Genomic DNA, 18,161 nt, shown 5'->3' on the forward strand with positions numbered 1-18,161 from the left:
CCATTCCCCCCACTCTGAAGCCAACAGCCAAAGAGCTGAGAGCTGACTCCATGTAGACAGATAGCAAGTGACTGGCTGGCTGGCAGGAGGACAGGAAATAAAAAGCCATATAAAAAAGGAGAGAAAAGGGGAGGGAGCCAGTTGTAGCGGTATGAAATTGTCTGTACACATCAGCCAGCAGTGTTGACAAGATGTTGATTGAGCTAGTCTTGTCATTTCGTGTCACTCCTGCTTATCCCCCGGTGTTTTCACTGCAAGACAGCTGCTGGCTGGATCTGTGTCACAGTTCCAGCCCTTTTCTGTCCCCTCTGCTACTCGTTGTAATTCTCGCTTTTTTCTCTCTGTATCCCAATTTCCCACCCCCCCCACCCTTTCTTTCCCAGTGTTTGGATGGAATGGCTTTTAGTATAATTTACTAAAACTTCTTGTGCTGTTTTTGTGTACTCACAATTGACAAGGTGGATAAAACAGCTATGGTGCGGAACATGTGACAGGAGGGCTTCTCAAAGATAAAAAAAAAAGCAAATATTTTCATAACCAACTGCAGATATGACAAGTGAACAAATACAGATATAAATAAATAATAGATTATTAATCCCTAAAACAATGAAGAGATAATGTTAAAATTGCCTCCTTCTCTTGCTTGTTCTAAAAGGCGGTGGAAATGAAAACAAAGGAAACCTCTACATAGATTCTGTACTGGGACTCTGGGTCTAATGCCCTGGGGTGTCAATTAATTTAGTCTGGGGATTTGCGGCCTACTCTTCCTAATTGAGCCCAGTGGAGACCCCCATGGCTCTTCAAGATAGGAAGTAGTGCATTTCATAATTAATACTTTTTTCTCCTTTATTATTATTATTTTTTAATGAGGGTGGTAATGTTGTAAATGTATGCATCTCATTAGAGTAAAAGGGCCATCTACACTATTGTTCACTTGTGCAGTGTTAGCTGCTGGTGAGATGAATGAGAGAGACAACCTCATTCAGCAGCAGCGCGGCACACTGAAGTCATAGCTGTGCTTTTGTGTGTGTTGGAATGTAAAACACAGCTAGCTCAATGAGAGTCTCATTAGTGTTGCTTAATATGTGTGCTTTTTAAAGCTTAGAGGTTAATGCCCGACTTGCCTCCATTTCACTAGTGCTCTCTTTAATTTGATGCATAATTCTTTTTTGTCAGCAGCTGAAAACAGCTTCTTCAGAAAAGGCAGCTGGACTGTGTTGTGAACTCTGCATCCAACAGGAACACAAAGGCACAAAAACCCTTCTAATTAAACCTCTTTAAAGTTTGTCTCTTCTCCTGTTCGCTCCTCATTACAGAAAAATATTTCGGAACTCTCCTATCTTCCAATCTCTCTGTCCAGAGAACATAACTCGTGGCGATTAAACAAATTACCTCCCCTCCCAGGAGAGCCATAGATCCAGTGAAAACAATAAGTGTGTGATTCACAATGCAGCCGCCTCTGTTGTACAAACGGCCTTCAAATTGCCATTTATTAATCAATGTCTATAAGTCTGTGACCAGAATTTATCTTCTCTTTTTTCACGAGGTGGAGAAAAGGCAAGCTTTAATTCAACATCGCATTTTTATTCTGTTCATCATATTGCCTTGTAACTTGAATCATTCCTTTAAAATTGCTGATGACTAAAAGCTTCCAGAGCATAATAAAGGGAGGAGAGAACATTACCTGCCGACCTCAATACATCCTGCTTTGTGTTGAGAAAAGAAGGGAAGGGGGAAACTAATTTCCTGAAACTCCATTTCTTAAGCGTTGATTAGTAAAGGAGCATAATTAGACTGAAATGTGAAGTCAGGGTTTTTCAGATTGTGCCGCTTCCTCTAGAAAAATCAGGCCATGATTAATGAATAAATGATTAATGAGTTCACTAATTAATCAATTAATTATTAAGCAAGCACTCTGAACAAGAAACGGGTAAGATGACAGTGAACAGTGGATATAAGAGAGGGTTAGGTTGTGTGTTCGAGAAAAAAGGATTCAGGATAATCTGTCTGTTTGTTCTGTCAGTTTGTTTTGTCTCTCGTTACAGGGGAGGATGAGGAAGAGGGCAGAGATTGAAGGCTTAGCCCCTCCGTCTTGAGCCTCCTGAGTCAGCGGGAGTCATCTGGTGTGAGAGCGTTGACCTCAAAAGGCTGCATTTGCAAGTCCCCCCCCATATATCTTGGGGTCAGGTTTTAATGTCGCCAGTGGTAAAGCCTGGCGTAACATTTGTCAACCACAGTGATGATGTTTGTATTGGGCGTAAAAGGCCACGCAACCCACAGTCAACACCTCTGAAAAGGCAGAGGGTAACTCAAAGTTCCCTCTCCCAACCAGTCATCTCTCCACCCCCCTGTCTTTAACTAGGACATCCCATCAATCTTTGATAATGTGCGGTGCGGGTCTCTCCTGTGTGACCAGGCTGATGAGACATCACAACAGGGATTGATGTATGAAATGCTGGCTCCCAATGTAACTGTGATATACTGGACCGTTTCAAGTCAAGTTTGACCTTTTTTCCCCGGATATTAATCGCTGCAGTGAAAGAATATATGTGTGATATATCCCTCCCCCAGGAGCTCCTCACACTTTATTCTTTGACATGGGCTTCTTCTATACCTTTAGCTTATTGGAGGTGGGGGCTTTTATTCGCCAAAAGTCCCCAGAGCTGTAACACAACAAGATATGGGACACAGAATATTATTTTATAAGCGGATGGGTTTATTGTTTCTATTAAAATGCAGCATTTCTCTGTAAAGCTGCATTTTCCCCTACCCCCCCCCCCTTGACACCCGGAAACACATCCTCAAAGCAAAAACATGAGAGGAAGATCTTTCATCCCTGCATATCTTTCCTGGCGTTTACTGCTGGCCTTATTAACAGAGTTGTGAGTGACGGAGGCAAGGTGTGCTGGGAGAATCTCAAGGGGCTTTGATGGAGGCAAGCGATGGAGCTCCAGCAAGCCGAGGGCGAGATCATGCTTGCGTTTATCCGCTCAAAATGCTTTGTAAAGTTCTTTGTCTTCGTACCCTTCTCCCTTAACACTTAGTTTACTCCTCCGTACGTTCTACTCTATTGTTTTTCTCAAACTGCCACCGGTTGGGCTAGTGCTGCATTCTGTCCTAACCATACCATGGCATTGCAGATTACCTCAGTCAACTGGCTGTGAATGGGTCTTTGTAAAGCTGGGTGGAATGGCTCATTGACTGTGAAACCCTGGACATATGGTGGCTCTGTGTTGGGATGTATCATGGCAGAGAATGCTGTGGGTTGGACTCTCGACCCTCGCCTGGCCTTTAACACCTTACCGGCTGCACCAAAGTCTGGGGATTGATGAACTTAAACACTTCATTGTACACTCTGTTTTTTTGGGGTGTGTTTTCTTTGAAGTTCTACTCTGGATGAAGAATGTAGCCTTTGCAGTAGCGGCAGATGTATGCTATGTGACTGTTTTACCGAAAACGAAGCACGCGCCCTTTTGCAGTGACACATACAGATGGACACACTACATGTATGTCTGTTGTTTTCATGGTGGTAGTAAAGCTAAATGCTAACAGTACCAGTGCAGACTTCTACAGAGACATCTCCTTTTGTCCTGGTGCGATAAGACTATTAATTAATGTAACGTCTAGCACTCACTTTGGTGACATTACCACCCAAATGGAATTACATCACATGGGGAAATGACTTCACCCTCCGTTGACATGTCTGGTCAAGACAAACAAAAGCAAACTTCAAACGTTTGAGACGTGCCTCTAAAAGAGCTTTTTTCTCTCTTTATTTTACTGGTCTGCAAAATGAGACTTACTTTGCAGGTCACATCTACGAAGAAGCCTCAGGTTTGGGGCTCTGATAAACAAGTGGAGCGTTACAGGCTCTTAAGCGCATCTAGTGAGATGATCGATCATTAGACAGAGTGTGGAGATAACTCCCTCAGCTTGCCTGCTGGCTACCACTGATCCCATATCACCCTCGCAGGATATGGTATGAATCACAGGAAGTTGAGATCAATCTATATAGATTGTGCCGCTTGATTACAAATGAAAAAAAAATCCCATTTGGCTTAGCCACTCGAATGCCTCAGAGTCTGGCTGCGTTGAGTGTGAATGTGTGGGTGTTTGCGACGTGCGGACCTACAGCTAAATAACAGCTTTGAAACGTTCTCCTTTTTACCGATTTCTGATATTTGTTGATCCCTCCCTACAATCTGTCCTACCTACATTCATTCATATACTTTGCTCAGTCCATCCTGCTCTTAAATCTGCCTTCTTGAGGGAGTCGTCTTTTAAATCTTAATTAAAACAGACTCCAAAACCCCCCACCCTCCCAGGGGCTGGCTGAAAGCAGCTTAGAACAATCATGAGGATGGATTAGAAGTGAGAAGAAGAGAAGAGGAGACGCAAAAGGGAGGGAGGGAGGAGGCAGAAAAACAACAACTAGAACGGAACGTCAGATGAAAATATTGAGAGAGGGAAGGAATGACCCCTTTCCTTCATCCCCCTGATCCTCTCTTCTTCCCCCTTCACTCTGTCTCTCCCTCTTTCTTAGGGCTCTGGAGTCTTGGCCTGACCTATTGACATTCAGACTCTCTGCAGATTAAGCAGCGAATAGAGCCTCTGGAAAGGGTAAACACACTGGAGGAACAATGACCAACAGGCAGCAACCTTATTGGATTCTAATTAACTGCCAGGAGAGATGGCTAGGGGCATGATAAGTGCTGTGGGACCCAAGTTAGTGCCCCAGACCTTAAGTACCACGACTCACAACACCCCTAATTTCTTGTAGATAGTCTCCCTTTTCACTTCTGTATCTTGATCCTTACTATTCTTCTGTCTTTCAACATATTTGGCTGCTGTTTTACATACGGCCCATGAGAACAGCAAAGAGAGACTTTTAAAAGCACTCCTATGAGAGCTATTTGCCATCCCTCTTTCATTGGCTACCTCTCTCCCCCTCCCTTTTTAACAAGGTGGAACGAGGCTCATCGCCCAGAGGTATCTGTTTGAGCGATAAGGTTCAAATGGGCAGAAAAATTGGGAGAGATTATTTGATATTGAGCAGATTGAATTATCTGGATTGAGGGAGAGGGATGAAGGAGAGAAAAAAATCATTTTTCTGCATCGCCCTCAGGGTGAGCACAACCGGAGGGAGAGAGGGCGCTAACCGGTGAGGAGGTGAATCTCAGTGGCCACATATCAGAAAATACACCACCTTTTTTTTTAATGCTCCTACCCAATTAACAAGGAATCTAATTTGAGTCTAGTCCAAGCAGATCTGCCTATTTGTGTGAACTTTCTCACTCGGTCCTCTGTCTTTGAGTGGTCCCCTGATAAGGCCAACTCACAATGCTCCTGTGGATTCTGGGGGTCCCCTATATGGAACCGCAGGCACTAATTAGACCGGTCTCATTAATGTGTTAGTGTGAAAAAGGGCCCTTCCCATTATGGGCTGAAGCCGACACACAGAAAAAAAAGCCATGCCCTGCTGGAGACAGGCCATCGTCACCTCAGCAGGCAAATAAAGCAATTCATTAGTAGGCGCGAAAATATACATAAAGCCACACATGTGTAAACACAAACACACACTCTTACACTTTGGTGTGAATACACACACTAATGTTATGGGTATTCCATGAAACCATTGCTTGTTAACACATTACCTGGGATCAAAGAGGAAAAGGCTGGAAGGAGAGAGGACTAGAGGAGTCATTATTTGTTGAGGAAAATTGCTGCCCAGTGTTATGTTTGTCCCTCGGCAAACCTGGTAGAATGGAGGATTCATACCCTGCACAAAACGGAAGGATCTCTTCTCTCGTTGCCATCATGTGAGAGTCTTTGAAATCCTCTGAGCTTTTTTTATTTTCATCAAAGCTGGGAGGAAATGAATCAGAGCTTCAATTGTGATCCGAGCCTGGAGGTATTAAAGGGATCCACATGACCACTGTCCATTTCCACACCATTACACCAACAGTCATGGCTGTAATAGGTTGAATTGGGCCATTGATTTCTCCAATACACCCTCTCTTTCACCCAAAAACTAGGCTCTGCCAGTTCTGAGATATGCCTAGTTCTTTTTAACAAAACAGCACATGCTCAAAGACAGCTCACACAAAACTTAAACCTTGGCCCAATAAAAAGAACACACACACACACACACACACACACACACACACACACACACACACACACACACACACACACACACACACACACACACACACACACACACACACACACACACACAGGGGCTCACACAGCCTCTCACAGCCTACACAATATGTCCCAGCTTGAGTTCCTGGGGAGTTAAACAAAGGACTGAGTTTAAATTGGCTTTTAAAGAACTCCCCAGCACAATCAGGGAGTTGACTGGAGCTATACTATAGTGTCTCAGAGAGCTGTTTAGAGACAGAGGAGTAGTTAGGCCAGAGGTCTATAGTGCAGTGAATGGCTAATCTAAAGTGTGACGGCTCAAGAGCTTCCGTCCATCGGCTTCAATAGTCCTCCGATCAGGCCTGACTGCCCCTCAATCTTTGCTCAGATGTTTTAACTGGCTTGTGATTGAGTGGCTTCATTAAAGGCCTATTTATCTCCCCCTGTAGCACAGTCCTGAAAGACTGGTGACATGCCCACCCCACCACGCACCGCCTACACGTGAACCAGAGCAGATGCACAAATGCATTAGTAACACAACAACCAAATACCTCTGAACATGGTCCTTTTTAGATATTTGAAAAGATGTGCAATCTCTGTAGCGATTTCAATTTTCAGACATCCTACATTTAGTCCTCCGCTTTCCTGCTGTTTCAAGGCCATAGAACGTCACAAGTTCTAAAAAACTGTCCATGAAGCCTGTGATACTTTCGAGGGTTTGGCATGTGGCTGTGCTGCAGTGTAATACTGCCTGAGCAAAATAGCAGGCCATGTCAAACCATGACCTCACACAGACAGAGACCCTCCCAAACAAGCCACAACAAACAACTTTCTGTAGCCACTCTCTGCCTTTGATCAGAAGAGGCAGAGATGAGATCTGTCTCCTCTTTCCTCTCCTCTCTTTTGCCCTTCTCTCTTTTTCTTTGCCACATCTCCTTATATCTCTCTGCCCCCTCCTGCTGAGCAGGTGTATTAAATAAGGTGACTATTCAGGCAGCATTTGGCCGCACCTCAAAGTGCAGCCTGTGAAGAGGGCTTTTCTCTCACTCCCTCTTATCTTTTATCCCTTCCATCAGCCCATCTCCTTTACTCTCCCTTTTCCTTTCCCTTTATCCTTCTCCATTCTCTTTACTTATTTTACCACTCTTGAATGTGAAATAGAGAGGGCTGTGCCTCTCATCTATTTGAATTCATCTACACCTCCCTGTCTATCTCCCTCTGTGCATCTCTCTCAGCCTTTTGTCTATTTAGCTATACGTCTAATTATGCTGTCTCACTTATGTAATTAGTGCAAAAATAAATGGCTGCCGCAGCTTTGTCTCTCCCCTTCACCCCTCCCTTTGCAGGCTCTGAGAAAACAAATTATGGAGAACAATAGGTACAAATGGCTTCTGCACCAAACCACATGATGGATGCAGCCTGGGTTCCCTGCATCTCATCCGTTCCTTTTTTCCCCTTCCTCGCTTGCTCTCTTAGCTCTCCCTCCGTTCTCCATTATCTCTAGCTCTATATGTCTCTGTTTGGAAACAGGGGAGGACTTGAGCACTCTCTCGCCCAACTACCCTATCATTGTATGGCTGTATCATCTGTCTTCCCTTCTTGGCACTGACACTATATTCACACTGACATCATATTAGGCTGGGTCCTTTTTCTGTCCTTTTCTTTCTTTCTTTCTTTTTCATTATTTCGCTCTGCTCTATTCTCTCTTTCCTTTCCCCTGCTGTTGTCTCCACTGGCACATCTCTTCTCTTCTATCCCCCAGAGCATACACCACGACTGCAAAGCAAACGCCTGGGACTTTCTAAAGCAAACAGCCAGCATCCTGTGCCGTAGCCCCATCTGTGGATAGTCTGAGCAGGGAACAATCAGTCCCTCTCCGCTGCTGCCTAGTTCTCTTTCCAGCCCCCTGGGATCCACGCAGCACTAGGATGCCTCCGTCAGACGGGTGCAATGTGCTGGAACAATGGTTGGGCTGCTTCCTCCAGGAGGGGTGTTGGGTTCACCTCAGCCAGCTTTGGAAGCACTTAGCCATGTGTTCTTGCCCTCCTTGCTGTAGCTTCACAGGAATGTGGCAGAAGCAGAAAAGCCTCCCCCTATACACTTTCCTTACCTCAACATCATTATAAGCCCCCCAGCCACAACACATTGCCGCACACAACCGCATTTCGCGTGTCCAAGTGTACACCTGAGATCTAACGTTTGGCCCGAGGTGTTGGAATATCAACTTTCTATTAATGCCCCTCAGAGTTGCAGTCAGTAACACCTTTGTTGATTTTCACCTCAGCCTTTCAGGAAGAAAACCAGCAGGTTTGGTTTACACCAATACAAGCATATCTATTACCTGGCTCCTGGCAGTAAATCCCTTTGACCCTTCTCCCTACCTTTTCTTTCCTTTCCCTTTCTTTCCCTTCCCCCTTATTCTCATGCTGAGTCCATCGCCGTTTCTGCATCGGCTTTCATTGGACAAAAATTCGGCAGGAGACAAACCTTACCCTACCGGTCCACCCGCCACCCACCTCAACCACCCACCCACTCACTTCCCTGTTCCTCACGTTTCTACACAGCTCAATAACATTAACATGTTTTGCCATTGAGGAAGCTGCAGTTAAAAGCTTGATCGATAAGCTTTGATTGACATCTCTCAGTTGCTAGCAAAATGGCTGCCTTTTCAAACAGACCTCCCAGGGCGAGGTTCTCAGCCCCCGTCCGAATTGGAAAATAAAATATGTTTCATTAACCCATCACCAAGCATCCTACAGCAACAGTATTTCATTGTGTAGAAGAAGAAGACACGGAGAAACAGACAATCCACTATTTTGGTTAATGGTTGAGTCACTAACACAATATTAGCCGTGGCGTTCCAGGCGGTTTGAACTGTCAGGAAGGAGATATGAAAAGAAAATAAGGAGGGGGGAAGGAGTGGACTTCAAGTAACGAGTAGTTGTAGTCCCAAGTGTACGGATGCTGCTTCCGTCACTAATGAAGTGAGCAGCAGGCATCTCCTGTTTCCTTGAATGTGTTTTTACCCCTAGTTGGTTAAGGAAATGACATATCCTGATTGCTGGAGCATCATTAATTAGACAGTTGGACTTTGACTAATCGCTCCAGAAAGGGCACACAGCCCTGAAGATGCCAAACACTCATCTCAGCTTATCATCCTCTGCCCCAGTGTATGCCCTTGACCTCTGAGTGTGTGTGTGTGTTGTTACCGTGAGCTCCTTGTGTCTCATTTCTGGATGATGCGCACATGCCACGAGCCCTGGTACACCCAGTTTCATATTTCAGAGCTTGTATTTACTACGGAGTGCCACTGACTATCACATTTCATATAGGGACAGTCTAAAGAGGAGTTAAATAAATCAGCATCCAGTATAAAATAAATGTTTAGTTGTTAGCTGAACTTTTCTTTTTCCTGAGCCCCTTCTCAGCTGCCAGAATCCTTCTCCATGCTATCTTTAATACAGGGTTAAGGAACACGGCTGGTGAAGATAACACAGGAACATATATTGCTGCAACGCAGAAGATACATTTCAATTTGCTGTTGGTTTCTGTGTCTCGGCAGGAGATATGAAATTCTTGTCTTGCAGGGCAGGAATTGATTGGAAAATAAAAAAGAATGTGTGGTCTAGTATGTCTGCAATCTTTCTGTTGTATGTTGGTTTCTGGGCTTAGGGTCTTTGAAATGGTGAAACATCTCTCTAGAAGGAAGTGACACTTGCATTTTAGGGAGCGATGAATGCAATCCAAGTCTTTATTAAAATAGCTGCTACAGTATAAACGTGACTCTTTCCCTTGGGGGGCTGTTTTAATGACATGCACAGAATCCCTGATTTTCACTCTCTCTCTCTCTATTTATTCCATTATTGTGTTTGAACAGAAAAATAAACACATTTGTGCTCTAACTGGGGAAGAAGACTCCAGGCGATGGCAGGAAGCTGACACGGCCCCTCCATTGTCCCATTCCTTGTCATTTCCTCCCCGGATCCTCCGATTGTCCCAGAGGAAGACAAGGTGAGGATGTGCAGACACAGACACAAGGAGAAAGGAAAGACAAAAAAAGAATGGGCGGGCAGAGGTAAAAATAATCCTGGAAGAAACCAAGTGCCATAAACTATTTGCTATGCCTGACTACTTAGGCTTCCTGCGTTGAGCCATACCAGCATACACATCCAGTTAAGTTGCTAACAGCTGATAACAAAGCCTCAGGACACACTGCCAAGTTTTTTATCTGTGTTTACCCGCATGGCAAAGCTGATTAGAGACAGGCAACATTATGAAGCCCTATTGTTTCCTTTCTCCTTCTAGTTTCTCCTTCCGTACACGTAACAAGTGTGTGTGCGAGATGGGGAAATGGGAGGATATCTGTTTATGAAGAAGGGCAGAAAGACAATGGCATGCGTGCAAGACACGTCTCCAGGATGAGAAGAAACAGCAGGCCATTGTTTAGGATCTTGATCATTCATTACTGTCTGTCTGTGCGTGCCTTTGAGTGTGTGTGTGTGTGTGTGTGTGTGTGTGTGTGTGTGTGTGTGTGTGTGTGTGTGTGTGTGTGTGTGTGTGTGTCATGTCCTTCCAAAGGAAAAGGATCAGGCTTTGTAGGAAACATTCACTTTTTAGGTCGGTTAAAATGCTAAACTAAAAACCATATATTGACTATAAGTTAAGTTACTGTTACAACAAATGTATGGATCCCTACTTTTTTTTTTTTGTGGCCACTAGAGAATGTAGAAAATTCAGATTTGATGTTCAATACAACACCCCAGCAGCAAACCATTACACAGAGCTCAGATAGACAGTAAATCAAAGTAGGCCAAAATTCATCTATATCTTTGCCATGAGTATGCCTCCTAAATAATGCAAGACACTTCTGTTCAAGACTCAGCTGTGTTTGGATTCTGCTGCGTCTGCACTATTGTGCACCGCGTATCTAAAGCTCCTCATCGGCTGGCTAGGGTTCTCGGCTGCAAACTTTTCACACTTTACCTACTTTATCCTCAATCTCTTTGTATCGCAGAGGATTGAAATTGACAGAGGGATAGAAATGGTGGAGTGATTTGAGTATGTTTGTGTGACAGAGAGAGACAGGCAAGAGTAACAAGATGGAGAAAGGGTTAACGGTGCTCAGCAGTCTTCCTCAGTGTTTCCCCACTGCTTGTCAGCTTAATCATTGAGACACTGGTGGCACATCCGAGTCTTACCCCTGCAACACGACTCCCCTTCCTCTCCCTGTTCATCTTAAACTCTGTTTTGCTATGAATCCTGACTTCCTGCACAAGAATTCAAAGACTGGCAGTTCATGAAATATGCACATTTCCCTAAAACCAACCTCTTGGGCCATGCTGCCATGCACTGTGTCAACAAACATATTTGCGCTGCGTGAGGAAAAGACAAATCTCTGGTAATGGGAAAGGGAAGGATGATGTGGTGGAGAGGAGTGGGCTTGGTCAGGGCTTATCACTTTCCCGGCTGGATATCACTTCTCTGTTTGTGCCTGGGTGTGCTTGCATTAAATATGTGTGTGAAGAGGCTTTCAACCTTGGGTGAAAGTCTGCCAGCCGCCTCCAGCCCATTAAGTAGATACGCTCTCATGTCCCCCTGTCCCACAGTCACATATTCTTCAGCCAGGCAAAAGAGTTGTGAGAAGAGGCAAGGTGGAACATTTCCACGGCGTTACACTATAGTGAGACATGAGTGGCGACACGACTTAGGAGGAAGGGAGAGAAACTTGTAATCTCGGCTCACAGCCTTTGAACTTGGCCCGATGAGACTCAAGCGACCCATGCAAAAGGTTCCAAAGCAGAGCTCACTGAAGATTACTCAGAATACTGATGCAGTGTGGAATCCAATTCCTCTGAGAGCCCAGGGGACTTTCTGAGGAAGTAAATGATCAGTGTTGTACAAGACTACATAGAAATGTATGTTATATGCCATACACACATTTCAAAGGGAAGTCTTGCTGTGGCCACATTTTGACTGTAAGAGAGGCTCAATAAATTAGGTCTATGGTCTCTTAGGTTTTAATTAGGGCAGCTGTTACCATTTTCATTATTTGTGTGTGTGAGTGAAGAGTTGCGTGTGTGTTAGGGTCGGGGGAAATATGCCGCTGTCTGGCTACCACCCCCTTCTCATCCAGCTGTTGCTAGTCTGTCAGGGAGCGGAGGTCTACTGGTGTCATGTCCCTTCCCCGAGCTTTGAATAATGACAAAACCATGCGGAACCGGGGCTGATGGTAAAGATGTACTCACAACAAATGGCCATTAAACACGCTTTGCCATTTGTGATCTTGAAAGCTGGTTGAAATACGGCACGGGATTGAGCCTGAAAGCTAATGCTGCTTCTGGGCAAGGCAAAAAAGATAAGGGAAAAATAAAAGTCGGAAGGGATTTTGATTTCATTATTCCACCCTTTGTCCCTCCCAGAGATGATCTGTGTCAGTGTGATGCTGTTGTGTACTCCCTCATGTTTAAAGCTTATTAATTTCTTTTAAAGTGTTAATACCACACACGAGTTAATCAAAAACTCTGAAAGATGCTGATAAGTCAACAGTTGCTCAGTGTTAATTGCTCAAGACATTCACAGCACTAAATTATCAGAGTTCATTTTACCAGCTGCTCATAGAGCCTGCTTGTTCGTAAGGATTATATTTATACTGAAAAGGCATTCATGATAAGTGATGGTGATGCATAGATAATACACATACACTTGGGATAATACACATACACTATAGGAAAACTATCGTGCCACACATGCAACAAATGATTTTCTTTTATCAAAAAGCTGTTAATTTGTGACATTTTTCCTTAAAACAGTCTCTTAGTCAGATTTAAATACATACTGGGTAGTTTGAGTTTAAGCTTTGAGACATGAGTTTCTGTTAAAATTATTAATAAACAAACTACTGTAGGCAAATCGATTCTGTAAACAAAAATCAGCAGGGGGTGGTGGTGTTTGGGGGAGGCAGACAGCATGCGTTGTGCCTTTTCCTGTCTCCCAAAAAACAAATGTTCATCCTCTCGGTGTCTCTCACACTCCCTCTCTGCCTTGCTCCAGCACAAACGCATATATACCCGCGAGACTGTGCTCCCCTCATGATGCACCCTTGTATCTCTTTACGCACCGTTCATAGTAACCACGATTGTGTTGGATTGCGCCTCAAAGAGAAAAAAACTTCAAAACCCAACCATAAGGACCCAGTAGCAAACATCATTTCCACATCGTTAATCTGGGCCAAACCTCTTCGATGCTTTTTATTTAATGGACATCATTATCTCAATCTGCGGACCACTGACTAACTTCGAGAGGGAAATGGTATGCGGAGCTCTACACGGCGCTGCGTCCAATCTCAGCGCTTTAGTTGCATTTCCCCCACCTGCTTACTCATCAAAGCATTTAACCCTCATTTTAAAACAAGCTTTGTGAGGCATACGCTCGCACGCGTTGCAGTCCGGAATAAGGAATCCCTCAACAATAATATGGGTTCAACTTTCCGTACGTGCGCCCTGCATCCGCAACCTCATGCCCATCCACTGAAACACAGATAGTCTCTCTCACTGATCAGGCATTTGAACCAGAACAGAAACCCAGAATTACGCAGTGCCATGATTCACTGGTGCCCCGGAGTGGCTTGCAGACAGTCGAACCTCCTGTTGTAATCACTCTTTCAAAACTAATTAAACATTTACCGGCTATTAACAGCAGTGGATTGTAGCACTGCAGCACATCATGCCCCTCTATAACCGCGCGCTGGATGGCTTGACGCATCGCGCCAATATGGAGCGATATTGTCTCCATCAATAAAGATATGCATGCTTAATGATAACAAACAAACACATGTCTTACCTGTGGCCATAAGGCAAAATATGAGGTATAACGCCGTCATTGTTGTAGCTCTGGCCGCTGATTGTGTAGCGTGGAGGGATTCACTCGCTCCGTCTATGCGACTGAGCTGGTTATGGTCCACCGCGGCAACGAGATCTCACCGGACGGACAAGTGCACTGGGACTCGTCTATAATATCATCCAGTTTAAGGAAATGTCTCTGAGTTGTCCGAACAGTTAGAAAACTCTCAGTTAACAAATCATCTCCATAGTTGGTAACTTTCCCCACTGCATCAGCTTCTTCTCCGGTATCTGTTCCCTGTCAGGCCGGCACAGCTTTAACCACTCACTGCGCTCTCTTTAACAGTCCATTAGTGAATCGGGGGTCTCATTCAGTAGCTTCCTCCACAGTCCACTTTTTAACCTGCGTGAGCATGCTGCGCTGGAAAGCGATCTCTTCTCCCTGACAGTGCGCAGTGATGAACCCCGGTGAAGTTGCCTCTCGCCCCCTCCGCTGGAGTCTCTCTCTCTGTTCCCACTGTAACACACTCACCGCTTCTCTCTCACACACTCTTCCCCTGTTGGTCTCTTCTGTTTACTTCTCACTCCCTCTCGCCAATAGGAAATGTGCACTGACAGTCATCTGGTAGGGAGGGGTACACCAATTCTGCCCGAGCTGAGTCTGAGGAGCCCCTCAGATGCTTGCCAGTGGGGCCAAGCGGCCCCCGCCTCCAGGGGCCCCCGATTGGCTGACTGGGCGTCATTGGAGGGTATTTAAAACACTTGTTGTCAGTTAAATGACTGCCCTGGCATATTTGGGTTGAGAAGCCTATGGAGACTTCAATCATATTAAACAAGCGATTTGGTCCATGCTTGCAGAACACACTAATGTAATGTAGAGGTGCATTACTTAAAGTGCCATTTAAATCCCCCATGGGAATATAACAATACAATATTGTAATACCATTCATGGTTACTAGCTCATTAAAAACCTTTATTTTCAGAATGTTTTCTCCTAACATCTCAAATGCATGCATCTCACCTCAGGTTGTGATTTAATCATGTATGGAACACTATTTATGAAGTTACAGGACAACCCTTTGCTTTTGTCAATCATTGGTCAATTTTCTGATTTATATACATTTATCTGACGAAAAGTATCCAGTTTAATCCATTTCGCCTTCAGCCAACATATTTCCAACGTAACGAAGGTGAATCATGAGTAAGATTGCAGCAGAATTGGCTGCACATGTTTTGCCAAATGGGGAAGTGATTGAAGTCTTAACAAAACAAATCTTTAATTACCGGCTTACACCAGTAAAACTGTCAGCATTAACTACATTTGTCTTTTGTTTACACAGCTTTCAATCAGACTACTAATGTTTTTTTTCCAATCTATGTATTGCTATTTCAGTTTACTCACAAATGAGATGTCTTTTAGTTTATATAAGTATATTAATAGTTTATGTAGTGAAGTTCACAGACGTATTTTTTCTAATTATTTTTCTTTGAAGTTGACTCACAACAAACCTTTTTCAGGTGCAGTTTGATCTAAAAAGAGCCTTTTGTTCATTGTCATACGGTGAGCGCTAAAATGAACAGAGAACAGAATCATTATCATATTTCAGCAAAAGCTAAGGCTTTCATAAAGAGATGAAAACAGTGCAGTCTATCACTTGCCCGTGGCTGTTTATAGGCTTGTTCTTTGATGTTGTTCATTAGTTATTCAAGGATCTATTGATTAACCAAAAATAATAGGCCTTGCAGTCATCTGGTTAATCAGTCTTTCACTTGTATGTGTATTGTAGCAAGCAACGCCTTAATGTAATGTTAACACCCCCCATTCACACTCACACACACAAAACAAACACACATGCGCCCTGTTAACTCAACCAGGTGGTAAGTGCTCCACAAGACTGTAAAAAATTCATCAAAGTGTGCAGTTTTGGACACTAAGGACTTCAGCATGTGTGGATTTTAGAAAACATCATCCACAAAAATGAGTCTTTTGACATGTTATGCTGCATTTAATTAAAGGCTGAAGTGCATAATGATTAGGGCTCACTCCTCATGAGGGTTCTCCCCCAAACAGTAGTTTTCAAACCCCCGGGCTGGCCTTCCTGTTTATTGCCTCCCCGTAATGCAAACATAAGGGTCCCCTGCCAGTAAACACATGTTGATGGAAGAAACAGCTTGCACAGCTGGGAAGCCAACCCAGGTTAGTGTGAGTGAGCACATGGGCAAATGAGCGTGTCTGAATGTGTGTGTGTTTGTGTCAGGGAAGATTTTACATATGTCAGAATACGATTTAGGTTGTGAGTAGGGGTTTGAATGTTGAAGATAGACAGTTAGAAAATCAAATTATGCTTTGTGTTGTTTTCGGGTGTGTGGGTTTGCTGTCTGCATTGTGAACGTGTGAAATCAACAATGAGTGACTGACGGCAGGGGCTTGTGTGGACAGTAAAACAGCAGGGGGCCCTCACCAGTTGGGCTGTGATAGTAAAATCAGCATCCATTGTGTAAAGTCTGTCACTGGGCGTGATGCAGGGATTGAAATGTATGATCTCCCACGGCTCACACAGATGGACAGATGAGGGCAAAACAGATACATGCACAAGCATCAGCTTGAGCCAATATTCTTAATTATGCTGGCCTCCGTGGCATCACATGGAGGGCGCCCATGCTCCCTAAGCTTTTGAGTGTGTGAATAATTCATAGATAAAAAGGGGGTTTTCAGCTGTGGGTTTATCAATAATAAATATGGTTTGATATTTACTAAACTGTTCAGAGGGAGAAAGGGGTGACAGTTAAGACGTCGTTTGCATGGTAATTGTAAGGAGGTAATAAATAAGGCATGAAGTGGAGATATATATGGAAATGTGATTCATAGGGAAATGAGAATAACTTAACAAAATATTATCCCAGTCCCTATTTGACCCGGGGTCAATTAAAAAAGAGATGTCAGTCGTGGTGAACGGCATGCTGGGCCCTTAAAATAACAATCGCTTTGCTTTCTCTCTTGTCTATCTGGAAAGAGGATCAAACCTTCAAGTGGAGGGAAATGTATTCATACACACACAAACCATGTGTTTAGAGTGAATGAATATGAAACTGAATAAAAACAACCTCATTATCTACAGCAGGAAATAGGAGACATTTCTCTCCTCAAAAGTAAACTAAACCAGAGGTTGAGGAATGTGAGCTTTGTTTTGTTTCAAAATCTTCTACTGCTATGGGAAACTCTGCATAGTTTTCAATGAAAATACATTGTGCATACATTATATACATTCTGTATAAGCATATCAATTAATCATATCATCATGTATTGTTAAAACAAATACAAATCAGTTACCCCTAAATGAATCTGTATCATAAAAATAAGCTTTGTGTTGTGATTTGAAATATGGCCTGTTAGATTGATGAATATTAACTTAGCACTACTCTATACACTGCGGTGTATGTCTTTGTTTCAGTGTTAGGGTGGCTCTAGGGGTCTAAGGTTTATGCTGCTATCCATATGAGAAACATTACACCAGCTTCTACTGTAATTGTGATATTGAATGTTGAGCTGATCTGTGTCAACCATAACTCTAAATCCCGCTACAAGCTCATAACTCATAAGGACATATACCTTTGCTAGGCAGTGGTATCCATCTGCCCAGCTCGCAAGCAATTCAAAACCTGTCTCCTCTCTCCCATTCCAATAATATGACGTCAGTTCACTGCACTGGTTTGAAATTTGCAATTAAGCATTTTCTTTATGTGTGATTGACGAGCAGGAGGAGGGCCATTAAAGCTGAACACGGACCCGCGGCTCTCTGTGCAGTGTATATGACTATTTCCAGCCACATATCAAATCCATGTCCTCTGCCCTAATATCAGAATATGATGCTGGCCACCCATGGATTTTGTTTTTGTCTGTAATGAAAGTCTCTCTAGGGATCTGGTAGAGGGATTCTTTTCCTCAGGGGTCAAGAAGAGGTTGAGGCTTCTGGTTCAAGCTGCACTTAGAAAAGGGTGTGGATTACAGGAATGTGGCTGTTTAACTCCATTTATACTGATATATGGAAAAGATCTGCAGTCTGACATTACGGTAGACTGTAGGGACTGAAGGTATATAGGGGCTCTCATGGTGAGAAAGTCATCATGACAAAAAGGAGGGGAAGACATATACCCTAGAGCTCTGGTGCATACTTATCA

General features: G+C 43.7%; 1 protein-coding gene across 2 annotated transcripts in view; it reads right to left on the minus strand.

The window, feature by feature from the left end:
- Positions 1-14,539, minus strand: part of kirrel3l (kirre like nephrin family adhesion molecule 3, like) — a 31,207-nt gene extending 16,668 nt beyond the window's left edge. For both annotated transcript variants that reach the window (XM_010789685.1, XM_010789684.1), the window contains exon 1: positions 13,984-14,539. In XM_010789685.1, the coding sequence (XP_010787987.1) occupies positions 13,984-14,023 (40 nt within the window). In that variant the 5' untranslated portion in view covers positions 14,024-14,539. The remainder of the gene's footprint in view (positions 1-13,983) is intronic.
- Positions 14,540-18,161: the final 3,622 nt, after the last annotated feature.

The sequence above is a fragment of the Notothenia coriiceps genome, unplaced genomic scaffold, assembly GCF_000735185.1.
Source record: "Notothenia coriiceps isolate Sejong01 unplaced genomic scaffold, NC01 NC01_scaffold00033176, whole genome shotgun sequence".
In the NCBI taxonomy this organism is placed as follows: domain Eukaryota; kingdom Metazoa; phylum Chordata; class Actinopteri; order Perciformes; family Nototheniidae; genus Notothenia; species Notothenia coriiceps.